At 39.9% G+C, this 19,426-nt stretch overlaps 1 protein-coding gene across 2 annotated transcripts in view; it reads right to left on the bottom strand.

Moving 5' to 3' along the window:
- The window catches only part of ITGA8 (integrin subunit alpha 8), a 186,308-nt gene that overhangs the window by 38,327 nt on the left and 128,555 nt on the right, over positions 1–19,426 (bottom strand). For both annotated transcript variants that reach the window (XM_067030489.1, XM_059059167.2), the window contains 2 exons: positions 12,221–12,326; positions 9,518–9,676 (listed from right to left, as the gene is read on the bottom strand). In XM_067030489.1, coding sequence (XP_066886590.1) covers positions 9,518–9,676; positions 12,221–12,326 — 265 coding nt within the window. The remainder of the gene's footprint in view (positions 1–9,517; positions 9,677–12,220; positions 12,327–19,426) is intronic.

The raw sequence follows: 19,426 nt of genomic DNA on the forward strand, positions 1-19,426 counted from the left end.
GAGAGGAAGGAGACCCAGCCGGGAAAAGTCACAGGGGGGAAATCAGATGTAGGAGACAACCCGGGAAAGTGTGATTCTACAGGAGCCTCAGGAAAAGAAAGTTGCAAAAATACTGACTAATGGGCTAGATTCTTTGCTCTTCCTGCCGTGGACAGGTGAGGGTCTAATCCCCCCCTTAAGACTGGGCTGGCTTCAGGGACTTGCTTGACCAAAGGAATGTAGCAGAAAAGAAAAATAAGTGACTAAGAATGTTAAGTCCCGCAGAGGAATAAAGAACGGTTAGGACTAAAAGGATTCACTGAATTTGTCACTTAAGAAATGATGGACATATGATCCAGCAACTCCACTTCTGGATAGTTACCCGAAGAAAACAGAAACACTAACTGGAAAAGCTATCTGCACTCACGTTCAGCGCAACACTATTTCCGATAGCCAAACCTGGAAGCAACCTAAGTGTCCACCGACGGATGAATGGACAAAGAAATTGTGCTAAACATATACAACGATATACAATGCAGAATTATTCAGCCATAAAAAAGAAGGAAATCCTGCCATCGTGACAACACGGATGGACCTTGAGGGCAGTATGCTCAGTGAAATAAGACCCAGAAAGACCTTATGATCTTACTTACAAGTGAGATCTACAAAAACAAAAACAAAATAAATCACGAAACAAACATCAGAGAATAGAGTGGTGGTTGTGAGAGGTGAGGGTCAGTGGTGGGTGAAATGGGTGAAGGGGATCCAAAAGTACAAATCTCAGGTATAAAGTAAATAAGTCCTGGGATGTAAGGCATAGCGTGGTGACTATAAGTAAAGATACTGTAGTGTATATCTGCAAGCCGCTAAGAGAGTACATCTTAAAAGTTCTTATCCCAAGGGAAAAATATTTGTAAATATATAAAGTGATGGATGTTAACCAGACATTGTGATCACTTTGCAATATATACAAATATCGAATCATTACGTTGTACATCTGAATACAATAAAATGTTATATGTCAATTATATCTCAATTTGAACAAAACCGAAAAGGAAGAAAAAGAGAAGTTATGGATCCCCTTTCCTGAGCAGGGGATTGGTATAGGTGGAAACTGAACCACAGAAGCTGAAGAATGAATGGGTTTAGAAAGAGGGATAATTATTTGAAGAAGTATGAAATTAAATCTCAATCTTCTTCTCATAGTAACGAATTCCTAACGGCTCAGAGATGAGGTACAGCTTCATCCTCCAAATAAGAAAGCACTAAAACAAAGCAAAATAAAACATGAATATTCTTAGTAGCTATTTATAACGGAGACAAAAGATAGTAACATAAAGCTTTAAGGGCATAAAGAGGATACTGGTTTAAAAGTTATGACATTTATACAAAAGACGACTGGACAGTTTTTAAAAAATGATGTAGAGCTACGTAGTAATTTAGAAAGATATAAGATCTTAGTAAGAGGAAAAGGCAGGTTACAAAATTGCACACATAATACTATTTTTTTAAATGGCTGTTTATTTACATTGTGTGTCAGAAATAGGACTACTTAGAATAGCCATCTAAATGTTAGGCAGTGGTGGAGTTTTAATGATATTTAGGAAGTTTTGCTAATTACTTTTTAGGTATGATAATGGAATTATGGATTTCTAAAGAGTGTCCTTAATTATTGGCAATATACAATGAAATGTTTATGGGTGAAGTGAAAAAATAATGCGTAAATAAATAGAAAATGGAACAGTAAATGGGTGGTGACATTACTAGAAATTAAATATTTTCTTCTTTATGTTTTTACATCTTGCCTGATATATTCCTATGATGGACGTTTAGTACCTCTTAAGATGAAAACCAAAAAAATTATAATCGGAGTAAAAGAGAAATAAGGAAGTAGAGGTAGCAAGCTTGGCTAACAATGGAAGGGAAAAGGAATCCATTTTTGGAAGAGGGTACAGAGGCAAGTTATTTGCTTATTGTTTGTTTTGAAGGTGGAGGAAATTTAAGTAGCTTTATAGGCTCCAAGGAAGGAGCTAGTAGAGAGGAGGTTGCAGATACAGGAAACAGGGGAAATAGTCGATGCAGCAAAGTTAAATTTGGAACTGGGAGAAGAACTTTCCTCTGGAAGTGCTGGAGAGGAGCTGGGGATGGGGAAGCGACGGTTGGAAGGTGTATGTGTGGGCGGGAGGCTCGGGGCGAGGAGGGAATCGGGATGGGAAGTGGGTCATTTGAAGACTGTCTCGCTTTGAGGTCACCTGCTAATAGTAGTGATGTTCGAGAGACTGGATAGGAGGTTCGGGGAGAGGACTGAAGGTCTGCAGAAGCCGGTGGGGAGAGCAAGGTGGGGCGGGGGGCATCAGATGGCAGAGGGGAATCTGCAGATGCCGGGCCAGTGAGCACGAGACGCCCTCGGTCTGCGGCAGGCCCGCAGGCCAAGTGGTACAGAAGCCAAAATCTGGGAGGGTGCAGGGACTCGGAAAGGATAGAGGACGAGGGAGGCGAAGTAACGGAGCTTGTACAAGAATGTTTTAACCAGCTCATCGTGGATTCCAGGCTTGGCAGGAAAGAAAGCATGGCCAACGGCAGCCTTGGGAGTCGGGTGGGTGAACTGACTCAGAGAAAGTTTTCATAGCAAGGAAGAAAAGGGCTAGTGGAGAGAGGAAGTGAGAAAAATAGACGAACAGGAGATTGATTTCGAGTCTTAGATGCTGAACTGAGTATTTCAGAGGTCAGGTAGCTAGAGGCGATGTTCAGAGTACTGGGGTGATGAGGTACCTGGGAATGGGGTGAGGGTCAGCCCCGTGGCCTTTGCAGCATTCCAGGGCAATGGCGGGTGAGCCATGAGTTAGCTCAGGGATACTCAATGGTGGCGAATCCGATAGAGAAACCTTTACAGCGTAAGATTAAAACTTGAGCTTAGACAGAAAATTCAGAATTGTGGAAATCTTTAAGATTCCCTCATACGTTTTCCATCATACACTCTATGTGTGTGTGTGTGTGTGTGTGTGTGTAATTTTTGCTTTGAGATTTGTTATGTCCAATTTCTTCTTGTTTTAATAGGTCACTGGGAGACATGTTAACTTTGTAAGTAACCAAACTATAGAGCAGAGATGCTGGAAAAAACTAGGGAATATTTTTTATTCCCAAGGTATAGACTACTACTACTAGTAGTAGTAGTAGTAGTAGTAGCAGCTGTAGTAAAATAATAGCCCAAAGAGAAGAAAGCTCTTCAACTTCCTGTGTGTTCATATCAGATGCAGCTTGTGTACAGATAAAGTTACGACACAGCCTATTGTGGTGGCCCCTGGTGTACCATTTCTCACAAATATTTCTAAGTGGCCTCTTGGTAAAACAAAGGACTTTCTCTGAGCTAGAGAATGAACATATGACACGGCAGGGGCTGGTTGATAAAATGTGTTTCTTTCTTTTAGTGACATTGTTTTACAAACAGAGGAACGCCAGGCTTAAACACCATCATCAGAAAGTCTTCCAATGGCTCGCAACACAATTTTCTCAAATGGCATTCCAGAAATTATTTCAAAGGACAAAACAAAATACAACCCCCAAAACAAGGTAGAAGTTATCCAAGAAATGTAAACAGTTAGTTAAAGGCTATTTTCCAGATGAAGTTTCAGGGCCTGTTTCACAGTGGATCATGAACCCATAAGTCAAGTTTTTCCTGAATCTGAAACCCTTAGGGGTGAGGGAGGCTGGCCCCTTAGCGCCTATGTTCGGCGGACTTTCAGTTCAGGGTAATGTTTGCTAAGTGCTATGGAAGCTGGTGGTAAACACTCATGTGTCTTCTTTAGAACAAACATGAAAATTGCTTCTTTCTGCAAAAAGGAAACAGTTGTTAGCAATATGGCTCTCTTCCCAGCTGCTAGTCAGAATCTGACCCCAACAGAAGTTTTCTCTTTTCATAAATCTTCACAAACTCTTACTCTAGTATAGGTTGAAATTTACAGATTAAAGGGATGCTGTGTGGCTGGAATGTGCAGTGCAGTTGGAAATGCAGCTTTGGAAGAAGAGAGTTGGGTGACATTAGATTAAGGGCTCTGTGAATCCAAACAAATGCAACACATACTATTTTTTCAACTTGTTTGTCATTTGCCTTTGGATTTCAGATATTCCTAGTCCACAAGAGGCGGTGCCCTTCTCTCCTGTGACACTTTGTCTGTAATTAAATCGAAACAGAGACAAGTCCAAAGGGTCGGTCCACCATGTCATTTTCTTTAAGACATAAACGTTCAGGATTTGTTGGGAGAGAGAAAAAAACACAACTGTTTTTTAACCTCCTGAACAGTTCATGCAAAGCATAAGTGAAAGAATCAATTCACTCCTGTGGTGATTTTGAAGCTTAGTTGTTGGACGTGTGTTTTTACATTCTGAAATGTACATGAGAACTTGAAGACCATCTTAAAGAGAAGATAAGGAAAAGAGAAATAGACCTCAGAAAGGATATTGTCTTTGGTGGCTGAAAATTGGTAATGTGATAAGTAACACCTACTACAGGGAGTGTTGTAGGTAACAGGTGAATGAAATTCCTCTATCAGAGGGAGCAGGAGAGAGAGGAGAGAGGAGAGAGGGAGGGGGAGGGGAGAGCAGGGGAGAGAGGGGGAAAGAGAGACAGAGAGAGAAAGTGGGCTGGGAGCTGCTGACCTACGAAGTACCAAGTGTCCCGCACTCCGAATGAACAAGAAGCGGTAGCAGACAGAGGCAGTTATGAAGGAAGAAAATCCTCTGAAGGATAAGACAAAACCATGCAAGTTTGCCAAGCCACTGTCTGATTTAAAAAAGCAATTTGCAGGGCTATAATCCCTGATGAACAGTTTCTGTATTTCTCCTTTCCATGTCTGCACTCTCTGGTTGCAATTTGGACTTCCTGTGGGAATGGTCTTGTTCAAGAGATCAGTTCTCAGTGGTAACTTCCTGCTTTCCATGGCTCCAAAGACAGTTCTTCATACCTTGGCTTTCTCTCTTGCTATCAGTTGTCCTAATCCAGTCCCCGTCAGATCATTTTTACCTCAGGATTCTCCTTTCTTGAACTCAGCCCCAGAACATTCTACTGTGATCTTAACGCAGGTTGGAGTTGACCATCTTGTCTGTCTTCCTCTCTGGGCACGATCTTACAATCCGTAGCTCTGTGTCCAAGCATCTCCTACTTGGCTGTTTCTGACAAAATCTTGCTAATTAAAAAAATTCTTTACTCTCTATGCAGATTGGGTGCCTTAATCGTGTTTACTTTTTCAGCTTCATCTTATCGAGAGATCGTAGCCTGTTTGAAGGACTCTCCCAAGCCTAGGATAGAGTCCACCCAAATAAGAAAATTGGTAGTTTGAAATCCTTATTTTACTGTGCCTTCAGAATAGTTGAGAAATACTTTACCCAATTCTAAAATTTTATTCCAAGAAGGATCTGGAACGAATTCGATTTAATGGATTGGTTGGGGTGCCGCAGACAGTTGAAGGTTTGAGAATATTTCAGAGGGTAGGATGTGGGGAAATGGCCGCCTCCAAACCCTCTGTCCCTGCCCTATAGACCATGGAGTCTGGAAGTAGAAACTTCACGGCCACCTGCTTCCGCCCCCAGGCTTGTAGAAGACAGAGAAATGAGGTGGAACTATCATGGGAGGAACAGAAAACCGGAGACCACAGCCTTTTCATTGGAGTTGGGAGTGAAAGCCGGGGTGACAGTGACGCCCCCACGTGCCACCCCCCTGTGCTTGCTTGAGCTGCACTCCACGAGGGGCTGTGCACCTCGCTCAAGCTTTTCCTGAAGCCCATCGTCTCCCCGGGCTTCCTTCCACCCCCAGGCTCACACATTTGAACGGTGTCAGAAAGCAGGCGAGTGGGTCCCCGCGAAGGCTAACGTGAAGCAAAGCACTTGCAGATGAAAACCTCACGCCCTTCTTAATGTGTCCTCCCTGCCCCCAACCCTAATTTAGCTGTAGGTGCTCTGTACTTGGGGGACAAATGAGTAGCATGTGGGTGAGATCTTGTGCCCACTTCCTCCTAAGACAGCCGCGGGTCTTAGGAGAGCCCGGACATGGTGGTGGCTTTCCAACGTGGCCAGTGTCTCCTCTTCAAACCTTTGGGACATTCGGGTAACTGATGGGTAACCAAACAGTACACTTCCTGTTAGAACTGAACCCGGTCCGGCCTACTTGCCCTTGGCGGCTGCAGTGAGGAGAGTGCATTTGGAAGGCATGCTTGATTTATAGGTGGGCCGTATTTCAGAAGGTTTTCAGCTAGATGTTTGGTACTCAGAATACATTTCTCTTTAGAAATGAGGTTTTAAATGGTGATTCAGTTCTCGGGCCAGCCCACAAGAAAATCTACTTTATCCGCAGTATGGCTTTGATGCATGCAACTAAGTATTTGCAATAAAAAATAAAGCCAGGGCAGTTGCCACAGGAGTAATTTTTTAAAAATAGGAAAAAAAATGGTTGTGTTAAGTACATTACATTACATGCTGATAGACTTAATTAGAGTGAAGCCCTGTGGAGCTTCTGCAGAGGGTATCTGGGGAATTGCAAAGGTTTTAGAGTTGGGGGCACTGGTTCCTTAAAGTGGGCGGCCTAGAAAATGTTTCAGAGGACATGCGATGGTTTCTAATTCGTAAGCCAATCTCCTGAGAACTTGTGAGAGTTGGAAAGTCAGTGAAGGAGAGAGCTATTTTCTGTGGTGAGTGGATAAAAGTGAGAATATACATGGGAGGAGAAGTGGACTCAAAAATTGTATGTGAACACAAGAGGAAGGGATTTTTTGTGAAAGGAAGTCAGCTGAACAGCTGAAGAGGAAAACCTGATGGAGAACTCAGGAAATCCTCTGGAAGAAATTTCAGAAAGGTGAGGTGGTAGTTCCTCCTCTGATAGGTCCACGGTTGGGACATTTTGGTGGCTGATCCAGTGGAGACTAGAGCATCCTCAGAAAAGACTTGTAGATGCAGAGGTTTTAGAGACACTCACCACCTATCCCTCTACTCATAAAGAAATTGTAGAACCATATAGTAAGGAATTGTACATTCGTCCACCCAGAGGTAAGATTTAATACTGTGGTTTGATTCTGCCTATGTGAATATATTTCTGTGGTTTGATCCTGCCTATGCAAATATGTTTCTGTGGTTTGATCCTGCCCATGCAAATATGTTTCTGTGGTTTGACCCTACCTCCGCGAATATATTTCTGTGGTTTGATCCTGCCTGTGCGAATGTATTTCTGTGGCTTGACTCTGCCTATGCGAATATATTTCTGTCTCCTTTTTCCTTATACCATATCCACCTCCTCTCTGCTCCCCAGTTAAAGAACTAAGTTTCTAAAAAAATTTAGATAGTTTAAAATGAAACTATCTATACTGCAATTTAAAAAAAAACCCTGGCAATTAGCTTTGATGCAAGAATCTGAAATCGATATGAGATTTAAAAGTTTACCCGGCCTATTCTTTTGACAACAAGAAGATATAATAAATAATTTGCTGATTTCCGATTCATATTTAAGACAAAGAGTAGACTGTTTAGCTTTGCATTATCCAGAAAGAAAGAAATTGACAAGTAAATTAATAGTGACTTCACCAAGCAACTATTTAACAGCTTAAGAGGAAAGTAATTTCCAAGTACTCTCAACTGTTTATAGCTACTCGTAAAAAAATTGATTATCAAGTTTTAAAATCTATTTATTGATAAAAGCTCATTTAGACTCTTTGGGTCATACTTGTTAAATATAGGTAAAAGTACTTTGAGAACCTGAAAGTAGTAACATTTCAAGTTTTCCATGAATTCAGAATTTCAAGAATTCACGACTTGTTATACTTAGTTATTTTAGCGTGCTCTTACTTTCTGTTGTAATCAAATCTTATATTCAGTTTCTACAGATGGAGTTTTATAAAATAAGCATAACTGAGTTGCATTTTAAAAAGTACTAGCCCCGGAAAGATTTTTAATCGAAGTCTATATTTTAAGAAATAACTGGCTAGCAGGGAATGCAGGTAATGGGGACATACTCGCACCCAGTTTGCACGAATCTGCCAGTGTTTAAGGCTAGTTTTCTATTGGTACCATTCCAGCCAGTGTAAACGTTTGTTAAATTGCAACAAAGAAAAAACTAACTCATCACCAACACAGTGCACCGAGTTACATAATATATACAAACATATATAAATAGTGTCAGGTACACACTAAGCATTACACTCAGAGAGAGTTAGAAACCTTCTGCATAATCACGTGCTTCAAGAATCTCAGGACTGAAATAGGGTCTCAGGTAACTGCAGAACAAGAGATGTGAACGTTTCCGTTACTTAGATGTTATCCATTAACATTAAAGATATTATTTTTCTAATAAGCTACTGTCCTTGAAGATGTTAAAATTATCTCAATGAAGAACAAAGAGAGAGGAAATGGGGTGGGGCGGCGGAAGGATGCCAAGGAGGAAGTATTTTAAATAATTTTGTGGAATACAAGTGGCCTTATTTATTAGTTCCCCATGAAGAATGAGACTTGTTGCCCCACAAATCCATGAATACTGGACCCCCTTTTGACCTTCGTCTCTTTGAATAAAAGGCATATTGGGTTGAAGAAGAAATCCTTTCATAATGTCAGTGCCCCAGCACCACTGGTTGAGAACAGAGGCGGACCTGCGTTCTGGATGATTGAATTAGTATTTCCCAAAGCCCGCCCTCTGCTCCACTGATAATGGAGACGTCGGGTCCCTGCCAGTTCCAGAGAGTGTTAATGAGGTTCTCTTTTGAGGACAACATCTCATTAACAAGGGGTTTTTTTTTTCATTCAAATGTGATATTTTCAAGGGCTTACACTCATTAATTTCTTTCCTTCCCAGAAGGAACCCAAAGCCAGATTTGGCTTTTAATCTGGACAGAATCAGCTCCGTGGATGCCTGAGGTCCTGGGTAGTGCAAGTGTGACTCACAAACCAGCAGATGGTGATCGGGTTGGGGGTCTGCAGAGAGGCAGAATCTCAGACTCCCTCCAGACCCCGTGTCTTACAGAGACCTCCAGGTGATTCGGATGCGCTCAGAGTTTGAGAAGCCCTGACCTAGGCGCCTCTATAAGCTGGGGGTTCTCAGGGCATTGAGATGGCCTTTGGCAAATTATCGCATTTCACTACTTGCTATTGGCAACAGCTGGAAAAGCCCATTTTGGCAAAGATCCTTATGTTTTTTGGCAATATACCAAAAAAGACTTTATAAATAGCATTTTGTACAAATTCTCCAAAACATGACGTGGGGTCTATTTCTGATTGGGGTTTAGGCATGCTGCTAGTCAAACCATATGTAAGAGGTAATGTTGAAAGAGGCTAAATGAATGACACATTACCATGAGCAATGAAACCAGGAGAAACTGAAGTTTTCTAGGAGTGATATTTTAAGTTAGATCTGGTATTTTATCTAGAAAAGTAAAAGCAAAGGTCTGATCAATTATCACTGAAGTAACATAATTACTTTGCTTTTTATTTTTAGTAAGCCACTGTTTGTATTTTCTCCTTACCACGAAAAATAGAGCAAAGCTGCTGCTTAGACAAGGCTCCTTACCTTTATATCCTGTGGGTTGATATCAGGATTTGTTTGACATCGCAGAGGTCCCAGAGTTTGAATATGAAAAATGTAGAGGAGAAATTCGTCCCGGGCAGAGAAGGGCCAGCCAACCTCCAGAAGGGTATCACTGATGGTGCTTGGTCCAATATTATGCAGCTACAAGCAAGGAACACATCATGGAATGGTTAGCACAAGGCAGCAAGATGAAATCAAACTCCACAGACTCTGGACCTCTTCTAAAGAAGCATTTATTTTGGCTTTAAGTCAAAGCCAAAATATGGACTTGGACCACGAAAATAGGAAGGCAGAGTCTCTATAAGCAAGAGGAGTTCTGAAAGCAAGATGAGCTGATGCTGAGAGAAGACGATTCAATCTGTGAAGCTCTAAGGGTAGATAGAGTTCCTTTGCAAAGACCAGATTCACCATGTCCGATAATTGTGCGGTTTACCTTACATTTATATTACTCTAATCACAGTGCTAGGAATGCCATGTTAATTATATGCTTTCTAAACTTGGTTATTCTTTCTTTACATTGAAATCTGCCCCTTTCCTGACTACTGATTTGTCAATTGCAACCATATGCGATGCACTTTCTCTCACCCTCTGGAAAAATGGCTATCCATCAAATACCAGCGATGGCCCGGGCTCACTTCAAGTTCACCTCAAGTGTGCATTTCAAAGCTGAAGCCCCTTCGGTTTTAATCAACGAATCTCAAGGAAAGAAAGGCCACCGTGCATAAGGAGATGAACATTTCGAACACAAGAATCCTATAGTTGCAGGACACAAAACAGCTTGCAGGACACAAAACATTAAGTGGATTTAAATTTACTGTGGTTTTCAAAAATTCACTTCAAAGGTAGCTGGGACCTTTGCTCCTTTTTCTTCACAGTTCTGACAACTGTAGTGATCCGTAAAACAACTTATAATTGGTTTTGCTTATTCGGTGGCTTGTTTAATTCATATTATCAAAGCAACATGGCATCCTTTGATAAAAGTATATTTTGAGACGAGAGATTAGCCTGTAAGAAATGCTCAACGATTGCTTTTGGCACTACTGGTTATTACCCTAAAATTTTATGATCCATTTTGCTCAGATTAGAAACAGGGCTGCCCTGAAAGGATTGAGTTCGAATGTTTTCCGACTTTAAAATTTCACCATTCTTAAGGAGAAACTAGTGCACACAAGGTTTGATAAATTATTTGACAATAATTTTTCTTCCAGCTAGGTTCTTAATCTGAATGGCCTTGGGGACTGTGTTATCCTTTTGTTATCAAGGGAGCTTAAGCCAAAGCTGTGGTCCAGCTTTGGACAGGGCTTCTGATTCTGGACCACAGGCTGGGCAGATGGCAGGCTTTCATGTTGACACTGCACAGGAGCTGACGCTTCCTCCCCACATATGTAAACAGCTCATCAGTTTTGAAATGGCTTTATTGTTATCCTTAGAGAATGCCATCCATGTCCCTTGTAGCTTGACATGAAAGTCACAGAATTATTGGGTCAGCGGCATGCATGACACAAGAAAGGGATAGGAAGCATTAACCAAGAAGGAACCTCACACAGAAAATGGCCTGGAACATCATTTTCACCAGATTTCCATTCCTGGCCCCTTGAAGATGAACAGGAAAAACTGTTCTCCACTGATAGCATTTACTTTATTATTTTTTTTTTTTAAAAAAGAACAACTATTAAACTAACCCTCTACTATATCTTGGTTTCTAATGATAAAAAAATTTAAATGTTTCATGTAATGTGTTCACAAAGCTCTTCCCTATAAACAACTGAACACTTGAAGTGGGTTCAGATCATCTGGGCTTTGGCAGGAGCTCCTGGTTTGCTTCTGAAAAATCAATGGACTATTTTAAATCTCAGAATAAGATACATGTCTGATTGGGGTTAGTTGAATGAACAGTAAAATCGTTCTTATCTATCTACCATGCACCCACATTATATATGCATTTTGGGGGGGTACAATTGTGAATAACCCATACAGTTTTCTCTGTCTGGTAACTTCTGGTTGGTGACCCTTTAGTTTAAGAGGTGGGGGCTTCCCTAGTGGCGCAGTGGTTGGGAATCTGCCTGACAATGCAGGGGACACGGGTTCGAGCCCTGGTCTGGGAAGAACCCACGTGCCGCGGAGCAACTAAGCCCGTGAGCCACAACTACCGAGCCTGCGCGTCTGGAGCCCGTGCTCAGCAACAAGAGAGGCCAAGATGGTGAGAGGCCCGCGCACCGCAATGAAGAGTGGCCCCCGCTCGCCGCAACTGGAGAAAGGCCTCGCACAGCAACTTAGACCCAACACAGCCAAAAATAAATAAATAAATAAATAAATAAATAAATAAGAGGTGGGTGGGTTTTAAAAATAGCTGAAAATGTAGGAAGAAGTGAAATAAAGTCTAGGCAGCTCGTCATTTTTAGACGTAGGCTGTCCAAACATTAAAAGAGAGGAAATAAAGAGCATTTAAAAACAGGAACAAGATAAAATGTTTCTCACTGTATCATGGCTCTGGCCACTAAAAAGCAAGTGACCCGAGAGTGGTTACTTAACAGGACACTCCCAGCACCCACTGCAATATGAGAGCAAACGAGGACGAATCTAGGCAGGATATAAACAGCTCCGACCTCAGATTGGTGTCTTTTATTATTACCAAAGAGCGTAAGAACAAACCCTGAACACAATTTCAACAGAGACAACGGCTACCTCATAAATATGTTCCACCAGTGGTCCAACTCCCTCCTCCTTGCGGGGCTCCTCTTCCGGTTCCCAGTTACGAATGGGCAGAACGATCTGCGGAGGGTGGGATACCCTGAAACATGGAATGTGACGTCAGTGGCTGGTGTTGGCACATGTAAAGGACGCTTCACTTGTGTGGAGTACATTAACAGCGGCGGCAAAGAGTGCCTGTCAATTTATTTGAATAGATATTTCCCGCAAGGAAAAAAAGGAGTGAAAGTTTTGTTCAGCAAAATCACTAATAGGTAAGGGTCTGAAACATCGCTTAATTAACTGGTCTCTAGCTCAGATTGACTGTTTTATAGCATTTCCTCTCTTGGGCACTAGGGGGCAGACCAGAGAGCATGCCTGGGCTGAGATGGATCATTTCACCTACACATTCGTAAACACATACACCTGTCTATAGACCCTGTGTAAGTGTGTGTGCGCGCGTCCGCGTGCACGCGCGTGTGTGTACAGGATCTATATATAATCCGTGCGTTATGCCATATCAAGAAATGGGACATTTTTGTGCATAAAAATCTAGAATTCTGTGTGGTGTGTGAAATGTCCAGTTGTGACGAAATACCGTTTCTAGTTAAATACTTCAGAGTGGAAAAGTGGCCACTTGTATATTTCTCCTTCTTAGATTTCTCTGGCTTTCCATGAACGCAGGCATACCTCTCACAAGGCCAGGCCCAGAGCCAAAATAAAGCCTGATCAAGTTCTACAGTTATTTTATAGATAACTGAAAGCGTGAGACGGAGTGAGAGAATGTGAGAGTTACATGGTAGAATCATGTAAGTAGGATATTAACTTGTTACATAGGTATTTTTGTCTGCTATTTACACCCAGAATGGGAGCACGTGGCATTATTCCATATTAAAAATTGATTGCAAACTAAATTGTTATTGTTATATAATCTTAAAAAGGATAATTCCCCCAAAACAATGCTTTCTAGCAGTTTTTAGGTAAAAGGTATCTTTAGAAGAATTCTCAGACCTTCAGCTAACTTCAACAGAAAACATCTCCTGGCAATCCGAAGTCTTAAATGCCCTTTTAAGACTACCCGGTAACTAGCACAGCCTTGAGCAACTTCACATGTTATCTTTTTGGTAATGTCTTTCTAAAGCAGAAAGCAAAATGCATTGGGTTAAATTCTGACCCTAGGGCAAATAATTTAATTTCTGTGTGTCTCTATTTCCTCATCTGGAAAATTTTGATAAAACCCTGGGTTGTACACCACAAATGATTGGAAAACATGTCAAATGCTTTTGGTCAAAGTTAATTTGGCTTCATTGTCTCCTAGGGGTGGATGGGAGAGGTCCATTTTTTTAAACTGACAACCCACAGAAATGTTTCTAAATTGTAAAGCCCTTTGCATTCATCCTTCATATACCACTAGTAACTAAGAAGTGCAGAGCACAGCCTTCCGGACTGATGCTTTACCGTCTTCTACTTGTGGATCAGTTCGTGATTATGCCCCGCTCCCCTTTCTGACTTGATTTGATGAAACAAAGTTTGGATCACTCATAGGGAACGTGGTGAGGAGGAGAGAAGATGGCAGGGTGATTTCATCAGAGGGACGCCCAGAGGGCTCGGGCTTCCATTCCCAAAGGATCTGGACAACCTCACCACCCAAAGCTTTACTTTGCTCTCAGCTTAGCCACAGAGAGTTGGTTCCATGCTCTACATCCGTTGTGAGGCTCTAGGGAAACTTCATTTATTTTGGTATAGAAAAGAAAAAAAATACAGAATAGAAGCTGAGCCCATTTTCTCTGAAAATGTTTATTCCTATGGTCATCAATCCTGTAGCACTGGTCATAAATTTCCTAGGACCAGAGAGTCATAAATTTAGACCTTGGCAGGTACTGTGGAGACAATGTACTCAGACCTCCTCATTTTATACATGAAAATAAAACTGATAACCAAAAGTGTAGGGGATTGGTTGCACGTGAAGACGAGGGCTCAGGTTTACTAAGCACTATTCGCTCTACTTCCAATTTACAGTGCTCTGTGGGGGCCATTAGGTTGCAGTGGTTTTAGTAAACACAACTTAAAGAAACTTCCTGGCCCATTTGTGTAGCAAAATCAAATAGAAATCTATAAAGAAATACACAGTCTATCACAGCGCATGGGAAAAATTCAAAAAGTATGGCTCACAAAAATCAGTTATATATCCTCTAAGACCTTTTCAAATCTGGGGAAACCACAGACAAAGAATGGCTCCCTAAAGATTCCCAACGATATAAGTGAAACATTGTTTATTGTTTTCAAAGTTATTAAGAAAGAAGATAGCAAGTGAGGAAGAAAAAAAGAGAATGTGAACAACTAATTAGCCTAAGAGGTACAGCCAGTGTAGTAACCTAACAACCCGTACTGAATGGTCTTCACATTCTGAGACAGAGCGTTATTCCACGGAGACCCTTGAGTAATAAGACTGGGGTACTCAGTGGTAACACTGGATATGAGGAGGGGATTTAAGGGGAAGCAAGGAATTCGTTTTTTTTTACCAGTTAAAGTCTATATGTTATCAGGGAGTTCAAATCTAATGATTTGGTTGTGTGGTATGAGCCCTGTTTTCATAATTCCATTTCTAATCCCTATTAGTCCCAAATAGCAAAGACTATCATTTATTGTATGGAACAATAATGTGTAGGTTGGCTATACCTGCCATAGACAGTATCTATGTAACTCATGGTTATCCATGATTGCAGTCTCTCTTAACACAAACCCACTCAGTCCTGATTATTTTGCCAAGGATACAATTTTATTTTTATTTTGTTAAGAATTTTTTAAATTGAAGTATAGTTGATCTACAGGGTTGTGTTAGTTTCTGGTGCACAGCAAAGTGACTCAGCTACACATATATGTGTGTGTGTGTGTGTGTGTGTGTATATATATATATATATATATATATACTTTTTCACATTCTTTTCCATTATAGTTTATATTGAATATAGTTCTGTGTGCTATACAGTAGAACCTTGTTTATCAAGGACACAATTTTATTACTCTTTGTGAGCTCAATACTATGTGTGCTGCCTCTTATAGTCAAATTTACTTCTCTGCAGGTGTATGCTAAATTAATCCTTTGTACCAACAAATGACGTGTAAATCTGCTTAAAGACAGTGTTGACATTATCTGGCTTTGAAACAAATGGGACAATTCGCAATACTTTTTTTTTTCCCCATTCGAAGAAATAAATCCATTTGAGTTTATTTTTAAAATTATAAAAACAACAGTAAATTTTAGAAAAGAATTATTAGATAAAATATGTTGGAATAAACACCATTGGCCAAGAAGAAAATTAGATTTTCCTGAAGACTGAACATGGAAGATTTTCAACACACTAGCTGTTTACTCCTTGAAGAATGAAACATTGGAACAAATATTTTTGCTGAGTACTTGGAGGAAAGAGCTTTACTTTGCAAAATGGTTAAAAAAAAAACCCCTTTATCTTAGAGGATAAACTGTGGAAAATTGTTGGATATTAATCTAGCAATGAAAATAACTGCACCTGCATGAGAAATCCAATTTTAATTACCTGTTTTGATCATTGGTAAAACAAATAGAAAGTTTCCTTCTTTTTTTACTTAGAAACACTGGTGTCATAAGTGATGTCAGAAATATAATTAAAAATATTACTCTTTTAAAATGGATATGTGAGAATAAATACAGTTAAATTTAGCACTTAGATGACTTGGACTAAAATTTATTTTGGAATTAAGAAACAGTTTCAATTTATTTTTGGTAAGCAAAACAAAGATAAGCTAAGCTTAAAGAAAGAGACAAAATTTCATATACACTAGTTGTAAATTTTAAAAAGATATCAAAATAAGATGGTAAAAAAAATGCTTGTATTTTCTTCTCTGATTTTTTTATATAGTGTTTTTCTCATCAAGAGGGACAGCAGAATTAAATGAGACATGAGCAAAAATGAAACATCTAGATTAGTTCCAAGTATCTCTAAATCAAACAAGTCACTTCCTATGAGTCAGCTCATGAGTTAAAGAAGAAATTACAAAGCAAACTGGGAAACATTTTGAGCTGAGTTATAATGAAAACCCAACATTATGCTGCTAAAATAATATTACAGGGAAATTTATAGCACTAAATGCTTATGTAAGAAAAGAAGAAAGTCTCTAATTCTACACAGAGGAACTAGAATAAGAAGAGAAAATCCAACCCAAAATGAACAGAGGGAAAAAATAATAATGACAAAAGTAGAAACCAATGGGATAGAAAACAAAAACAGAAGTAAAACAAACAAACAAATAAAAAGAAAAAAAAGAAAGAAAAATCGATGAAACAAAAACTGGTTCTTAGAAAAGATCACTAAACACTAGCCAGATTGACTAAGGACAATTAAAGGGAATAGAAGTTACAAGTTGCCAATATCAGGAATGATGAGGGGAAACCACTAGAGGTCCTACAGACATTAAAAGGAAAATGAGAGAAGATTATGCCAAAACACGTAACAACTTAGATGATTCTTGAAAGATGATTCCTTGAAAGACAGACTACCAAACCCCATTCAAGTAGAAATAGATAATATGAATAGCCTTATATCTAAGAATGCAATGGAATTGTTAAAAACCTTCCTACAAAAACAAAAACAACCCCCCCCCCAAGAAAAACCCCAAAACTCCAGGCTCAGATGACTCCACCGGTGAATTTTACCATATATTTAAGTTAGAAATAATACCAATTCTACACATACTCTTCCAGAAAATAGAGAAGATGGGTGAATACTTCCATCTCGTTTTTAAGGAGCTAGCATCCTCCTGACACCAAAATCAGAACAAAATTGTAAGAAAAGAAAACTACAGATCAATATTTCCCATCATGTATGCAAAAGTCACTAAGAAAATTTTAGGAAGTTGAATCCCACAATATATAAAAAGGCTAATTATCATGACTAAGTGTGCTTCTTGCCCAGAATGCAATTTTGGTTTAAAATTCGGAAACAAAAATTAACCGAGTCGCCATTTCAATGGGCAAAAAGGGGAAATCATTTAATCCTCTTCATAGACACAGAAAACACATTTGAGAAAACTGAATACACATTCATGTCAGAAATTGTTAAGACAACTAGGAAAAAGGGAACATTCTCAACTTAATAAAGGGATCTATCAAAACCCTGCAGCTAACATCAGACTTAATGGTAAAAGACTGAATGTTTTCTCCTTAAGATTGAGCTAGGGTCTATCAACAAGGCAAGGCTTTACCTTTTACTTTTACCACTTCTATTCAATCTTGCACTGGCAGTCAGAGTCTATGCAGTAAGAAAAGAAAAAGAAATAAAAGGCAAAAAACTAGGCAGTAAACAGTTGAACCTTGCCCTCAGAGAGGTCTGGCCTTTGCCCTCAGCTTCTAAGAGGTAACCTCTATGCTCTCAAAATTTTATGCTCGAGAGGAAGGAGTATCTTTGGGTTTTGGGGGGTGGGAGTAGCTCACGCCAGAAAGACCAACAGAGTGATTCAGGGTGGGGGGGTTTGGTCACATCATCTCAGCCATCCTGGAGACTGAGATCAATTAAGTGGTCAATCAATCAATCATACCTATGTCATGGAACACACCCTCCACCCCCGCCAAAAAGAAACCCCCCCAAACCCCACAACTGAACACTGAGGCTTGAGTGAGCTTCCCTGGTAGCAGCATACTGTTACACGTCAATACTAGGAAAGTAATCCATCCTGCCTCTGCAGAAGAGAATAATGGGAGCCCTGTGTCTGGCACTTCCCCAGACTCCAACTTATGCACTTTTGCCCCTGGCTGATTGTAATCTGTATCTTCTCCCTGTGATAAATTGAACCCACGAGTATAATAGCTTTCAGAGTTTGGTGTGTCCTTCTAAGTGAATTATTGAACCTTTGGGTGGATGGAACCACCCAAATCTGTAGTTTGTGTCAGAAGTGAGCGTGATGTCTTGCAGGGACTGTTCCCTGTAACTTTGTAGCTGGTTAAACTTTTGGGCATACAGATTAGAAAGAAAGAAGTAAAACTGTCTTCATTCGCAGATAACATGATAATTTTGTAGAAAATCATCACACAAAATGCTACTAAAGTGGTAAGGGTAAAGTTTACCAAGATCTCAGAATACAGACTGCATTTCAAGACGTGTTCTATATGTATACATGTAGCTCCAGGAAACAATAGGAGGTACAGAAATAGACTCTCACAGATGAACAACTGATATTTCAACAAAGGTGCCAAGTAATTCAATGGGGAAAGAATAGTCTTTTGAACAAATGGCACAGAAACAAGTGGCTTTTCACGTGAAAAATGAACCTTGGCCCTTACCTCACACCAGATACAAAAATTACCTTAAAACTAATCATAAAAAAAAAAAAAACTAATCATAGACCAAAATGTAAAACTATGAATCTTGTAGAAGAAAACACAGGAGAAAATCTTGTGAGTCCAGATAAAGCAAAGATTTAGACAGGACACAAAGACCACAAACTATAAAATATTTAGAAGAGTTGGATTTCATCATAATTAAAAACGTTTGCTCTTTGAACATCACTATTAAGAAAATAACAAGCCAAACCATAAACTGGGAGAGAATATTTTCAGGACACTTATCTGATAAATGATTTTGTATCCAGAATGTGTAAGGAACTTTTACAACTTGATAATAGGACAGACAGCTCAGTAATAAATGGATAAATATTTTAAGAGACACTTTACCAAAAAAGGGATACGGATGGCAAATAAGCAGTGAAGAGATGCTCAATATCACTAGTCATGAGAAAATGCCAATTAAAACCTCAGGGAGATACTTCTCACTGACACACTTACCAAAATGGCTAAAAACAAATAAACAAATCTCAAGCACATGCTCGCCACCACACTGCTCAGCTGGAACTCCCATGCTTTGCTGGTGGGAATGCAAAATGGAAATGGTACAGCCCCTTTGAAAAACAGCTCAGCAGTTTCTTATAAAGCTAAACATACACTTGCCATACGACTCCGTAACTCCATTTGTGAAAACAAATGTCCCAACAAAGACCTGTGTGTGAATTCCTGTAGCAGACTTATTATTAATAGCCCCAAATGGGAAATAACCCAATGTTCACCAACTTGTGAATGGATGAATTATGCATGGGACATCCATACAGTGGAATACGTCTCAGCAATTAGAAAAACAAAAAAAAAACCAAAACCCAAAATACTGATACATGTAA

This window comes from Kogia breviceps, chromosome 3 (genome assembly GCF_026419965.1).
Source record: "Kogia breviceps isolate mKogBre1 chromosome 3, mKogBre1 haplotype 1, whole genome shotgun sequence".
Classification (NCBI taxonomy): Eukaryota; Metazoa; Chordata; class Mammalia; order Artiodactyla; family Physeteridae; genus Kogia; species Kogia breviceps.